The sequence below is a fragment of the Bos indicus x Bos taurus genome, chromosome 4, assembly GCF_003369695.1.
Source record: "Bos indicus x Bos taurus breed Angus x Brahman F1 hybrid chromosome 4, Bos_hybrid_MaternalHap_v2.0, whole genome shotgun sequence".
Taxonomy (NCBI): Eukaryota; Metazoa; Chordata; class Mammalia; order Artiodactyla; family Bovidae; genus Bos; species Bos indicus x Bos taurus.
In genome coordinates this window covers 18,057,743-18,073,175 of record NC_040079.1, presented here as the reverse complement: position 1 = coordinate 18,073,175, position 15,433 = coordinate 18,057,743, and the positions used below count along the sequence as shown (strand labels likewise).

Sequence of the window (15,433 nt, the reverse complement as noted above, 5' to 3'; positions counted from 1 at the left end):
TCCCATATCCCGTCATGCCCCACTGCCACCAGGTCCCTACATCCAGCTCCTGACCTTCTCTTGCATCCGTTTGCTGCTCCCCATGGCGCAAGGCCCCCCTGTGCCCTGTCCTACTTTCAAGGATGACATAACCAGCCAGCAGATCATCTTGCTGCCACCAATTCTCCCCTCCAACCCATCCTTTATAACCACTAGGGTTTCCTTGCGAAGACACATTTCTTCCCCTCTTCTTTTTGTTAAAAGTCTTAAGAGCTTCCTACCCTGCAGCCCACAAAAGAATATCCAAATGGGTTAACAAAGCAGGCCAACTTTGTATGATCTTATCCTTATCTCCCAACACTCTCCACAGAACACCCTACCTGAAATGACAAAAAAACTACTTGGAATTCACAGAATCAGCTATGACATTTTATACAGTCCTACTCTGTACCTACTATTCCTATGGCCCAGAGAAGTCCTATTTATACTTCAGGACCCAGTGCAAATATCATCTTTGTCATGAGAGGCTCTCCAACTCTTCATCTCCTTCAGATCTGTTACTGTACCCTGTGTGCTCCAGAAAGACTTTGAATACAGCTTTAAAGCATACACCAGATATTCAATGACTTACGATTTAATAACTTATTTACATATCTTCCTTTTCACTGGCTGGGAGAACCATGAGGCCAAGAATGCATACCCTCCTTGCCTAGAACACACAGGTTTAGAAAAGCAGTTCACTAAGTTCCTTTAGGAAGGACCAGCAATGAGAGATGTTTCCCCAGGATGTACAGACAGGAAGCAAAGGGAAGGAAGGAGTTAATGGCTGAACCTTTCAAATGCTATGACTGGTAACCTTGGATTTAAATTTCTGTTTATCACAATTGGCCGGTGAAAAAGCATTTTCATCACGAATCCTTGTTTCCTCCAAGTTTTCTAAAAACATAGCCCTATCAGTTTGAATCCTGCAGGCTCTTTCTCAGCCAAAAGGAATTTCCCTTTAAACAAAAACTATTCAAACATTTCCAAGCTATGAAATGTTATTTAAAAAAAAAAACAAGATTTTCCACTCAGACGACTAGAAAACTGTTTGTAGGGCTTTTTTTCCCCAGACTCCTCTTACTTGCCAAGAAGTCTGAAGAGGGTTTTGTGTGTGTGTGTGTTTCTGATGTTAAAAAAAAATGTTCCTACCTCTGTGCCTCTCTGTTTTTCCATTCTTTATTTTGTCTGAATTTTACTGAGGCAAGGTTTTTAGGTCAGAAGACATAAGCTATGAAATGCAAAACTATATCCACCGAGTTACCCAAATGAAAGAAGCAATCAACTGAACTTTGTTGTTGGTGTTTTAAATCACCCATTTTTTTTAAAGATCAAGAGTGGGAGCATGATACTCAGCACAGAACAGTGGTGGAGTTAAAAGGAACCTCTGGGACCATAATACAAATGCTGCATTTTAGAGCAGCATAAACCAAGGAGGAGGATGTGAAGTAACTTGTACTATAGTGAGTTTTACCAAAGAAAAACTCTCTTCCAAGATACTTCTAAGAAGAAGCAGGCATAGACGTTTGAGTAGCTCAGAGTAACCCATCTCAACTCTCTAAAAGCTCTTCAATAATGTCAATAAAATTTAGATAAATAAATGACACAAGAACAGAGCAACTCAAAGGCAGGCAATTCAACACAGGGCAACTGTAACTGGGCTCGACAGCAGCTACACACACCCAAGGGATCAATGGCACATGATCCAAGAGGTGATGTCTGACTTTCACATGGACCTTCCACTTAGTCCCAGAAAAAAAATTAGACATACCACTGTGGAACACCACAAAGGGCTTCCCAAGCTGAAGAATAAGCACAAGCCCACCCCAACCTGCATCTAATGGGTGACACTGACTTGAGAAACAGCTGGGTCCCAGCAGTGACTTGTGAGCCTCTCATGGGTTTACCCTGCAGTAGAGTTGGGTCAGTAAACATCCCCTAAGATCACAGGGGTGCAGTGATCAGGGAGATCAAAGTGTTCCCAGCTCTTCTCAAAGTACCACATCAGGAAGATTCAAAAGTCATCCAGCCAGAGCTACTCAACAGCTCATGATGGCCCAGAAGAATCTTGGGTCATATTCCAAAGATCTCCCAGGTTCCATCCACTGACAACTAACAGATGTAAAGATCTGAGACCAGCTGTACTGAAGCTGATAGAGGAGCCCAAGAGAGCACAAAAGATCAAGTACCAAACACTCTCATTTAATAGATGGTTAGGCAGCCGGCAAAGGAGGAAACATGAAGCATTCCAGGTGTCACCAAAGCCAAAGCAAAAATGAGTTACAAGATGACCATGCGGTCAGCCAATACTGCCAAACATCTCCATGAAGCCTTGCAGGTAGGGATGGAGCAAAGATTAGTGGATCGAGCAAAGAAAAGCTGGAGACCCCTGAGGCAGCAGTCGGAACCAGAACCTACAGGAGGCCGAAGTAAAAAGTGAGGAAGTGGAGACTGCAGCTATTGTCTGAGAAAACCTGGCAGTAACAAGAGAGAAAAACTGAGCAGAGGAAGGAGGGGCAGTAGCATCTGGCAAACATGTGTTCAAGGCAGAGGCCTGTGTTTACAGCAGAAGGCAGAAACTGAGGAGGAGAGGAAATGAAAATGCGTGAGAGGGAATAATTACAGGTCCCTGAGCATCCTGAATGATGTCAGACTCCTGAGATGGGAACACGTCCTCCCCAGAAAAAAAGACATTTGACTTTGGGGAGAGGGTGAAAAAGTGTGCCCACTATGGGCCTGGCAGATACACGGGAAGAACCTGAGCCCCAAAGAGGAGACGGAACTTGCCCATGGTCACCAGACACAGTGGCCCTGGATTCCAAATCTGCCTGGCTCAAAGGCCTATCTTTTCCACAATGCTGCCTTCAACTCTAGTGGAAACTGGGGCTGTTACACAATCACGCCCCCTCCCATCTTGTTCTCAAAACTAAACAAGAAAAGTTATTGACATCAAACTACCCAACTCACTTTCATATTAAGTTTTCAGACTTGCAGAGGCTTTAACAAGCATCCAGAGTTTTAAAAAAATACATTAACAGAAGAGACCAAGGCCACCGAGCTTCTCCAAGACTGCCTCCCTCTATGAAACAGTGTGTTAAACAAGTATTACACATCTCTGAGCATCGTGAACTTGGTGGTGGTGGTTGTTCAGTCACTAAGTCATGTCCCAATCTTTGTGATGTGACCCTGTGGACTGCAGCACGCCAGGCTTCCCTGTCCTTCACTCCTCACTACTGAGGCGTTTGCTCAAACTCATGTCCCTCGTGTCAGGGATGCCATCCAACCATCTCATCCTCTGCCGCCTCCTTCTCTTCTTGCCCTCAATCTTTCCCAGCATCAGGGCCTTTTCCAATGGGCCGGCTCTTCACATTAGGTGGCCAAAGTACTAGAGCGTCAATTTCAGCATCAGTTCGGGAGCAGAGAAAAAACAGTCATGTCCCCTGCCTTCAAGGAACTTGTGTTACAGCTAAGCATCTCTCATTTTGGTTCAAGGCCTCAGATTCTTCCCAGATAAATGGGCCATCACCTCCTAAGTGCTTTATGAGTAACCCAGACACTTCCATTCAGGGAAAAAATGAGGTCACGTGGTACTTCACTTGGAAGAGCCGTGAAGGGCATGTGGTGAGCCACGTGGGGGGATATACTCAAGGCTGACACCAATAATGGATTTCACCATTTCCTTTCAGTCTTGCCTCTGCTGAGGTAGGGAATGTAAACACTACTCCTTCATTCATAAACTCACTCACTTGGGCAATTCAGACACAGTGCAGCCATAGGCCCTCAATCCTATCAAATGCCCATCCAAGGCCTTAGGCCATTTGCCCCAAGACAGTCCACAGAGAGCTCAGAGCTATGCCAGGCTGAGGCAGGCAGTTTAAGCTGCAAACAAGCACACTCTGACCTTATCCCTGTTTGAACAGCCATATGCAAGTGGAAAAAACAACTTCTTTAGAAAAACACATCCAGCTTTCTGCCTGCAGAGATGAGGTTACGTGGACCTAAAACAGAATAAGCCATTCTTGTCCTGCATGGTGATCGTGATCAAGGCTCAGCTAGTTACTTCCAGCCCTGCTATTTAACCATGATACAACGAGTTCAGATAATATAGGTAATTCTACATGTCTTCATTTGTGAGTTGGAACACAGCAATACCCTCTCCATGACAGCCTTTGCATGCATTGCAGTTTAGTTGCTAAGTTGTATCCGACTCTTTCACAACTCAATGGACTATAGCCTACCAGGTTCCTCTGTCCATGAGATTTCCCAGGCAAGCATACAAGAATGGGTTGTCATTTCCTTCTCCAAGGGATCTTTCTGACCCAGGGATCAAACGTGAGTCTCCTGCATTGGCAGGCACATTCTTTACCACTGAGCCGCCTGGAAAACCCATGCATGCAGAGCAATTTCATTTTTAAATGTCTCAAAACTTCTTACATTTGCTAGCCCATCTTTATGAGAAAAACAACCATTGGCTAAAGGAACACACCTTTTCATGAAGGAAAGGTCTAGCAACTCAGACTATTTTAGCAATGATTGTTACACATGGTCATGCTGGTTGAGTCTAAACCAATCAGGTAAATCCCTTTCTAGCCATTGGGATTTAGAAATGATGATGTCACCCAATCCTTGATAATAACGCTTAAAGAGAAATCAGCTGGTGGGCTTCTGAAAAGTTTCTTCCATCCTAAAAACGAACACAGGCAAGGCACTACCTCTCTTCTTCCTCTGGATATTGTCATCTTGAATACTTGAGACCCATATGGGTATGAGTTGCTTTCTGGTCCCCAACAACTTGAAGCTGGAACCTGGAGATGGAATCTAGGTTCACAGTGACACTGAGGAGCTCATGAATCAGCCAAACATGTAGCTATAGTTTTAGGCGTCTTGTAACAGAACATAATAATTCACTTATTATGTAGGAAATGGTGGCAGCTCAGCTGGTAAAGTATCCTCCTGCAATACAGGAGACCTGGGTTCGATCCCTGGGTTGAGAAGATCCCCTGGAGAAGGGAAAGCCTACCCACTCCAGTATTCTGGCCTGGAGAATTCCATGAACTGTATAGCCCATGGAGTCAGATTCAACCGAGCAACTTTCACTTTCACTTTCATTATGTAAGCAATCTGAATCAATTTTCAGTTGCTCACAGCTGCAAGCATTGTCCTTTAATTTGATTATTAATCTAGACGCAAGGCCTAATTTCTCCTGCCAGAGCAACTTCACATCAGAGTTCGAGAGAAGATTATCACTCAGGGATCTCTCAAGACAGACAAGTACAAAACTCATCATTGCCCTCTCATCTTCCAGAACCGTGTCCAAACCCACCTTCCCCCAACCCATGTCAACCCCATGAGAACAACTTTGTAGGAAATAATATAATTGAGTCAAAGACTTTTCACCATGTCAATGAAAATTCTTTAAATCATCACTAAATCAGTAATACAATGCAAGGCTGCCTTGGGGAGGGAATTCCCCAAATACTTCTCCCCACCACCACTACCTGGTTATTGCCTTGGGTTCTGCATTTAGAGATTCACCCTTTTAATCTGAAATAATTATTGTTAAATATAAATGCCCACTTAGAGGGTCATGTGTTAAGTATTATAAATATTAATATTTTTAGTGTTAAGCTTATCAAATCTTTCCTGAGAGCAAAATTAAAGAGAAGGGGCTGAAAAGGGAACACCATTACAGCAAGCACTTGGGGTCCAAGAAGTGAGGGAAACACAAAAGGAGTGAAGGTGAAGAAAGGTGACTTAGGGTCTCCAAGACATAATCTACTGACTCCACAATTCTGTCTCCTACTGGAATTCATTACCTTTATTCAGCTGGTGGAGGTCATGCAACCAGAAGTCATGACTTCTCACTCATGAGGACCCAGAGTCTCACACAGAATCTGGCCAGGGACCAACAGCTGGAGATGAACATCACAGCAAAAGCTCCCGTATCCCACTGGAGCCCTATCAAGTCTCTGGGCCACCAAAAGGAAGGGGAAAGCACCAGCCTCTGAGATCAGCATCTGCCTTCCAGCAGTCACTGTGGCTGTGGAAGCCCGATGGCCTCACATTCTCACCCCAGCCAGAAGGACCCTCCTCTTAACTCACTCCCCACCTACCACCCTCTGGGCTCAGTCTTTCTTTTATTGGATTATAATTGTTTACAACGTTGAATTAGTTTCTGTTGCACAACAAAGTGAATTAGCTGTATCACAATAGCCAGGTCACAGAAGCAAGGTAGATGGCCATCGACAGATGAATGAATAAAGAAGATGTGGTACACATATCTGATGGGCTCAGTCATTTAACTTTAAGAACCAACTGGATATAAAATTTAAGCAGTATAACCACTAAATAATTCTACAAAGGACTGGATTTACACAAATTTAGCATTTAAAATGAGCAGAACTAAAGTAGGAGGTTGGAATTAACAGATACACACTACTATAAATAAGTCAGTAGTGTGTATCTACTTATAGCATGGGAAACTATACTCAGAATTTTGTAATAACCTATAAGAAAAAAGAATCTGAAAAAAGAAAAAAATTATATATGTATATAAATAAATCTCTGTGCTATATACCTGAAACTAACACAACATTGTAAATCGACTATTTTGTTGTAGTTGTTTAGGCAGTAAGCTGCATCTGACTCTGTGACCCAATGGATCCGAGCCTTCCAGGCTGCTCTGTCCATGGAATTCTCCAGGCAAGAATACTGGAGTGGGTTGCCATGCCCTTCTCCGGGGGATCATCCCAATCCACTGATTGATCTCGCGAGTCTTGCATTGGCAAGCAGATTCTTTACCACTGAGCCACCAGGGAAGCTCAGAAATATCTCAGTAGGATAAAATAAAATACCAAGCAGAACCTCTGTCATTATCTTTGCAAACACTTGGTAGTTCCAACTGTATACCTTTAAAAAAAAATCATTGTAAACATTGATAAAATCCCTGTTTTTCAGATTGCTAAACTGAGCCATAAGAAGATACCAGGAGCATGAAGTATCATTCACAAATCCACTGCTAATCTTCCAGCCTCAAAGCCCTTCTTCCCCCGAGCACTCCTGCTTCCTCTATTCAGTACCCAAGGCCTCCCCGGACTCTGCTGGTGTTAAGCGAGCATCAGATCCCCAGCCCTACAAGGAAATGGAGGCTAAAATCACCTCTAGTCCAGTTTTCTGTGGTGCCTTTATGTTGTCATTATTCAATCCCTAAATACTTTCAGGAGGTAAAAACTTGAACAGTACGAAAAGAACGGTGTGAAAACAACTCCCTCTCTCTCCCTCCCTCTCTTGACCTCTAGTCTCTCAAGTCACCTTACTAGAAAATCATTAATTATGTTTCTTAAGCTTCCTCCCAGATATTGTTGTTGCTATTCAGTTGCTAAGTCATGTCCAACTCTTTTCGACCCCACGAACTGCAGCATGCCAGGCTTTCCTGTCCTTCACTATCTCCCGGAGTTTGCTCCAGCTCATGTCCATTGAGTCGGTGATGCCATCCAACCATCTCATCCTCTGTCACCCACTTCTCCTTCTGCCCTCAATCTTTCCCAACATCAGCATCTTTTCCAATGAGTCAGCTCTGATCAGGTGGTCAAAATATTGAAGCTTCAGCATCAGTCCTTCCAATGAATAGTCAGGGCTGATCTCCTTTAGGATTGACTGGTTTGATCTCCGTGCTGTCCAAGGGACTATATCCCAGATTTAGTCGGTGCATATAATAATATACACAGATAAGATTTATAGACTGTTTTGCTCTTTAAATTGCAAAATCCCACAGTAAATTCCCAGAAGTGTAATCTGCACAGAATCTTAGAGGAAACACAACATCAACATTAGAAATGTCCAATACTCCGGCAGGCTGAGGGGAATTTGACAAGGTGTCTTACAATGATTTGAAAATACACACTCCTCATTTTCATAGCTGCCATCTTTTATGAAACCACTTTTAGCCTGTGATTTAGCCTGTGATCCAAAAGAAGTACTCACTGATTTAAAATTATATCTCATCATCTGTACGGGAACTAATTTGTAAGCTTCAAGAGGAACTGCAAGGCTCTAATAATTCAGGATCTAATGAGCAATTCCAAATTCAGTCTTTCTATGCACGCCTTTCATTGCGCCTGATGGTTCAGAGAAGGTGCCTGGGAGATGTGACGATCCCAGCCTCCGGCAACTTCTATGTTTTGAAAATCAGGTAGGTGACAGTTTTGCCAAACAGACAGCAGCAATCATGCATGTAGTAGATAAATCCCTATTTAGAGCAAAAGAGTAATCACGCTAAGAAGGCCTGGTGGCTGCACTGCCACCTTGGTTAAATATTAGCTGCTTTCAGACTCAGCAATTTCTGACTCCCCAAATATCCTTTCCCATTCCCTGACTCAGATCCTTTTAAGTCTAGATCCTTCATTCATATAACACAGTGGGCAAGAGTTTGGGCACTAGAGGCAGGCAGACTTGAGTTTAAATGACCTTTACCAATTTGCTTAAACTCATTAAGCCACAGTTTTTTAATCCGTAAAACAACTCCTTCATTAGAACATTGAAAGTTTTTTGTTTTTGTTTTTTTTTTGCCACAACGCAGGGCGTGCAGGATCTGAGTTCCCAGTCCAGGGATCAAACCCATGCCCCTGCAGTGGAAGCAGGAATTCTTAACGACTGGACTGACAGGGAAGTTCCATTGAGATATCATTTTTGTAAAGCACTAAGTACAATGCCTTTCATCAGAACTAGCTACACAATCTATGGCACCTGATACAAAATCCAAATGTGGAGCCCCTTGTTCAAAGATGATTAAGGATTTCAAGATGGTGACAGCATAGCATCAGATTGCGGGGCCCTGTGGGACTGCACAGGTGGCAGGCCTATGAAGCTAGCCCTCCCTTTCAGATGATAAATATTCAATAGATGGTAACTACATTACCTTACCGATTTTCCTCCCTGCAGGCTCTCCACTCCCTATGTGATGCCTAATTTACTCAACTTGGAAAGTTTCAGTGGGCCTTTCCAAAAACAGGCACTTTGCCTGGAGTAACCTGCATTTACAAGGAAAAAACTGACCCAAATGGGGGGATCTAAAACAGAAAGTGATGTTACCATAAGCTCATGCCAGATGCACTCCCACCTGAGCGCCTTTGCTCTGGTTTTTCAACCTGCTGAGATCCTTCTCTCCTCCTTCAAGCCTCTGTTCAGATCCACTTTGTATGGGAGGCTTATTCTGATCACTCAATTCACTCTATCCCCCTTACCTTACTCTCTATTCCCCTTACACTCTATCCCCCTTACCTCACTCTCATTTTACTTTTACCGTAGTACTTTATTGTCCGGCATACCATATCTCTTACTTCTTATGCTTACTGTTTCATTGTTTATCTTTCCTTGAACACACACACAGAGTGTAAGTTTCTCTAGGTCAAGCATTTTGAGGTTTTTTTGTTCACTGATATACCCCAGCTGCTTGAGGGCAAGAGGAGAAGGGGGTGACAGAGGATGAGATGGTAGGATGGCATCACCGATTCAATGGACTCGAGTTTGAGCAAACTCTGGAGATAGTGAAGGACAGGGAAGCCAGGTGTGCCACAGTCCATGGGGTCGCAAAGACTCCAAGATGACTATCAAGTGAACAACAACAACTGCTTAGAGCAGTGTTTTGCACACAGAAGCTACTCAACAGCCATTCACTGCAAGAACAAATAAATCTTTGAGTGGATGCATAATCAGGCCACCCTTTTTCCACTTGGAGGTCAGGCCATTTCACATTATGGACAAATGGCAATAATAACCAGCTCTGCAACTGGACACTCAACAGAGTTCAAGAGACAGATGGGAAAGTTATCTATTTTCAAATCTCTGCCAAACTCCCCTTAGTTTAGAAGGAATATAATCCAGTCGTCTGTGCTACTAAACCTCATCTTTCAACACTAATTCATATACTCAGTTTCTGGGTCATGACTTGCAACAATGACAAGTGGTATTTTATGAGAGCTGCCCAGAAGAAAGACAAGTCCCTAAGTGGCAGACATAAAAAATAATTGGAAAAAAAAATCAAATTAGAAGAAAAATAATCACCCGTCACTGCTTCATCACAATGAGAAAAACTAAGCCCTTACTACCAAGAGAAAGGTAAGGTCTTTACTCCTTAAACTGTTCATAAAGATGTGAGAGCCAGCCTGAGCAGTCTACCTGGAGTTAAGCCACAGTCACAGGTAGCATCTCAAACCCTGAGATCTCACAAACGCAAGTCCTGAGGCCCTAAGAAGGGAATGTGGACCCTGTGCATAAATTATCCCACCAGCTAAAAGACAACCCAAAGCATTACAGCTGCTGGATGACACATTTTCACAGTATTCACGAGGACAAAAGAAAAGAGCCGCCCCTCGCACATGGTTAAAGTGTGGCCCACGTCAGGAGAAACATCTGGAGATATTATCAGAAGATATTTGAGGGCCAATGTGCTCTCAGTTCTGTCCTGGCAACAGGAAGCACATCTGGGCCCCCAGTCCAAACGCAGCCTACATGGTCTCCTCAGGACAGGCTGGTCGAGCACAGCCCAAAAGATCATACCACACATCTGGCTTTTGACCCAGCATGGGCTTCCACTCCCTCTCATCCCGCCCTCCGCCTGTTTTCAACAAGCCATTCTCAGCCACCACAAACGCTTTGGTGGGAATCACAGGGAGGCCCTCCTCCCTTTTCCCAAAATAACGTCAGCCAGAGGCCAAGGCCAGAGAGGTGGAGCCTGCAGGCCATTTTGCAAGTTTCAAATATCCTGGCACTGACCCCACTAAAAGAATCATAAAGGGAAAACAGCCAAGCTTCTCATTTTATTAGTGTTTCTCCCTCTCTCTCTCAACATAAACTCTGCATTTGTCAAAAGAAAAAAGAGACAAAGAGACCTCACGATAAAGTCACAGTCTCAGTGCTGGCTGCTGTAAGCAAAATTTCATGTTGCAAATTTAATACTAAGCACTTAGTTGAAATTGAAAACTTTTAAAGAAATGTGTGTGCTCTATGAGAGGTTAATGCCCAAAAGGGTCGCTGGGGCATAAGGCTGAGCAAGAAACTGGTGAGCTGTCCCACCTTCCCCAAACCCTTTCCGAAATGTGCACTCAGATTTTCCATACCCCTTTGCTGATCTTTCCTCTGAAGAAGGAGGAAGCAGACTTCTTGGCTGCATGGTTAGAAGAGTCAAATAAAGTAGTCTTTCTCCTAAAAGGAAGGCCTTTTTTCAAAACACACACACATACACAGAGGTATATTTCTTAAAATACAAATTAAAAAGTAAAGAAGAGAGGGAGAGAATATGACGGCGAAGGAAAGAAACTGCTACTTTGTTTTGTCCAGTTTTTTAAAAGCATCCCACAAAAATCAGTAGCAAACGAAACAGATTATCAAACCATCTACCTCCTCTCCAGCTTTATGGAGCAATAAGAAATGAAATAGCAGATGTGAAAAGCCCTCGGAGAAGAGTATAAGTTGCTAAAGGAATACAAAGGGTCGTTACTGTTATCAAAAATTTTAAAGGGCCAGAGGCTTTCAGCTAGAAAAACCACACCTCTCCCCAGATTGCTCCATTCTGGGCAGGCTCTTCCCCAAATACTCCCTTCCCAGTTCCCGGTCCCGAGCTGTTCCTTTGATGACAATTACCCTTCTCCAGCCGCCCCTTCCCCTGCCCACCGAGTCCTCACCGTGTGGTACATGAGAGCCTCGGTCTCCCCGGGCTCTGACAGCTCGCTCAGCTTGCGGTCCCACTGCAGGACGCTCTGCTCCCCGCTCTCCAGCACCTCCATGGTGGTCCGAGGCGCGCTGGGCCGAGGATGCTGAGCGCAGGAGGGGAGCGGACCGGGCGGCCTCGGTGGGCGAGATCCGCCTCCGCGTGAGGGTATGTGCCTGTGTGTGTGCCCGTGTGTGCGTGCGTATGCGTGTAGCTTATGCACTTAGGAAGCAAACCGTTCGCTCCTCTGCCTCAGAAAGAACTGCCAAGGGTCCAGTGTCCTCGGAGACCTGAGAATCTCCTAAGGAAACAGACTGTCCAGAGATCAGATCGTAGGCTGAGGAGAATAAACCAGAGTGTGCCTCCAAAATAAAGGCAGGAGATCAATCCTCATCCCAAGAAAAGCCCCTCTCAATAAACCCACTCTCCGCTACTGCTCCAGACTCAAAACTTTGAGACTCCCCAGGGCTCCTCAGCTCTGCTCCAGTACGCAGCTAAGATCCCGCCTCCGTCCAGGGCGGGGACCAATCGGATGCTCACCTCGCCGCCCTATCCAATCAAAAGTCTTGCTCTCCGCCCAAAGGCGGGGACTGCGGGAAGTCCCCGCCCATGCCTTGGAATGTGGGCAGGCAGCGCCTTTGACGTCACCGGGGAACTACTCTGGCTGAAGTGCCGCTTGCAGCCACGGTCTGCTGCAGCAGACAAATGGAGAGCTTGGATCCAGGAGTGAAGGACTGGGGGAACAACCAATGAGAAAGGAGAGCCTGGGAGGAACAGCCAATCAGATAGCGACAAGAATACATTTTATAAGAGGGAGGGTGCGCTCAGTCTCCTGAGAAAGTCAGAGAAATTAGGGCACGCGTCTGGAAGGTAGCGGTGCTGTGAGCGCGGATTTAAATTCTGTCTTAAGTATTTTCAAGTAGATTAGCTTATTTAACTATTTCAGAACATTTTAAAAATAAGTCACACGTTGCACACAAATATAAATATTCTCTAGTGCATGAATTTATGTTAGCATATATCTGGCAAATTGTAATTGCTCATGCTTCTCCCACTTTTTTCTCCCACTTTCTGTTAGGCTCTTCTGTCGTGTTTTTTATGGGCCTTTATTTTATTTTTTCTTTTATTTACCCAACATACATTATTGAGGAGAGCCAACGGCTTTCTTTTCCAGGAGATAGAAGTCTTAATGGAAGTGACAGGCAGTAAACAAACAAACAAACACATGTCAGAAAGTGGTAACTGCTATAAAGAAAAACAAAACCAAAGTAAGCGAATGATATTTTAGATAGTAGTCGGGAAAGTTCTTTCTATGTAGGTGAGGTTTGAGAACAGACCTGAATGAAGTGAAGTTAGGGGAGAAGCTGCTGTTACTGACAGGCAAGGAAACACATGTGGTTGCAGTTTGAGGTGCCAAGCACTGAGTGAGGGGAGAGGGGGCCTCAGAGATGGACGGGGCCCAGACCAACAGGCCTAGTTTAGGAAAGAAAAATCCTCTTCTAAAATATTTTCCCCCAACATTGTGATTTTTCTTCCTCCTTTCAGACTCCTCCTTTTAAAGAAACAAAGTGCTTGCATATATAGTTTGCTCATTTTAAATATAAGGGAGTCTTTGCAAATTGTCCCTAAAAGTTCCTTACACTGACACATTCCAGTGTGGACGTTTGTCACCTTCATAAGTATTTTTTGATAGATCAGTTCAGTTCAGTCGCTCAGTCGTGTCCGACTCTTTGCGACCCCATGAATCCCAGCACGCCAGGCCTCCCTGTCTATCACCAACTCCCAGAGTTCACTCAGACTCACGTCCATCGAGTCAGTGATGCCATCCAGCCATCTCATCCTCTGTCGTCCCCTTCTCCTCCTGCCCCCAATCCCTCCCAGCATCAGAGTCTTTTCCAATGAGTCAACTCTTCGCATGAGGTGGCCAAAGTACTGGAGCTTCAGCTTTAGCATCATTCCTTCCAAAGAAATCCCAGGGCTGATCTCCTTCAGAATGGACTGGTTGGATCTCCTTGCAGTCCAAGGGACTCTCAAGAGTCTTCTCCAACACCACAGTTCAAAAGCATCAATTCTTCAGCGCTCAGCCTTCTTCACAGTCCAACTCTCACATCCATACATGACCACAGGAAAAACCATAGCCTTGACTAGACGAACCTTTGTTGGCAAAGTAATGTCTCTGCTTTTGAATATGCTATCTAGGTTGGTCATAACTTTCCTTCCAAGGAGTAAGTGTCTGTTAATTTCATGGCTGCAGTCACCATCTGCAGTGATTTTGGAGCCCAGAAAAATAAAGTCTGACACTGTTTCCACTGTTTCCCCATCTATTTCCCATGAAGTGATGGGACCGGATGCCATGATCTTCGTTTTCTGAATGTTGAGCTTTAAGCCAACTTTTTCACTCTCTACTTTCACTTTCATCAAGAGGCTTTTTAGTTCGTCTTCACTTTCTGCCATAAGGGTGGTGTCATCTGCATATCTGAGGTTATTGATATTTCTCCCGGCAGTCTTGATTCCAGCTTGTGTTTCTTCCAGTCCAGCGTTTCTCATGATGTACTCTGCATATAAGGTAAATAAACAGGGCGACAATATACAGCTTTGATGTACTCCTTTTCCTATTTGGAACCAGTCTGTTGTTCCATGTCCAGTTCTAACTGTTGCTTCCTGACCTGCATACAAATTTCTCAAGAGGCAGGTCAGGTGGTCTGGTATTCCCATCTCTTTCAGAATTTTCCACAGTTTATTGTGATCCACACAGTCAAAGGCTTTGGCATAGTTGATAAAGCAGAAATAGATGTTTTTCTGGAACTCTCTTGCTTTTTCGATGATCCAGTGGATGTTGGCAATTTGATCTCTGGTTCCTCTAAGGACTTTTTCAAATTTTCTTAGCACAACACTCAACATGAGCAAGCAAGGTAAGAAACAAGTACAACTTCCTTAATGCTGGAATACAAACATTCATCTGTCAAACACTTCTGTTTTAGGCAGAGTCAGTCCCTGGTTTTGCCCATGTGGTTGGCAGCATCTAAGATGGCTCCAATGATCCAGCCTGTCTGTGTTCACACCCGCTTATAACTGCCTCCCCTTGAGTATGGGTCGGACCTGGGAACTTTCTTCCAACAAAGAGAATATGGCAAAAGTGATGAGACGTCAAAAAACATTCTGGCTCCTGGCTTCCTCATTCTCTCTTCCTCTTTTGTTTGCTTGCTCTGAGCTGCCCTATGGAGAAGCCTACAGAGCAAGGAATTAAGGAAGATGTCCATCTAATAGCCAGCAAGGAACTGAGTCCCTCAATCCAATAACCACAAGTAACTGGATCCTGCTAATATAACCACTGGAGTGAATATGGAAGCAAATTCTCCCCAAGTTGAGCCATCAGATGACTACAGCCTTGTTGAGAGACCCAGATCTAGAGGACTCAGCTATGCCATGCCCAGATTTTTGACCCACACAAACTAAAGGCAATAAGTTTATATTGTTTTAAGCCGCTGAGTTTTTCCTTCATAAAATCAGTAATATAATAGCTGGTGTCCTAAAATGCTTTTGAACCGTGGTGTTGGAGAAGACTCTTGAGAGTCCCTTGGACTGCAAGGAGATCCAACCAGTCCATTCTAAAGGAGATCAGTCCTGGGTGTTCTTTGGAAGGAATGATGCTAAAGCTGAAACTCCAGTACTTTGGCCACCTCATGCGAAGAGTTGATTCATTGGAAA

The 15,433-nt window shown here is 44.2% G+C and overlaps 1 protein-coding gene across 1 annotated transcript in view; it reads right to left on the bottom strand.

Moving 5' to 3' along the window:
• The window catches only part of CREB3L2 (cAMP responsive element binding protein 3 like 2), a 130,025-nt gene extending 117,808 nt beyond the window's left edge, over window positions 1–12,217 (bottom strand). Inside the window, exon 1 of the mRNA XM_027538893.1 lies at window positions 11,700–12,217. Coding sequence (XP_027394694.1) covers window positions 11,700–11,801 — 102 coding nt within the window. The 5' untranslated portion in view covers window positions 11,802–12,217. The remainder of the gene's footprint in view (window positions 1–11,699) is intronic.
• Window positions 12,218–15,433: the final 3,216 nt, after the last annotated feature.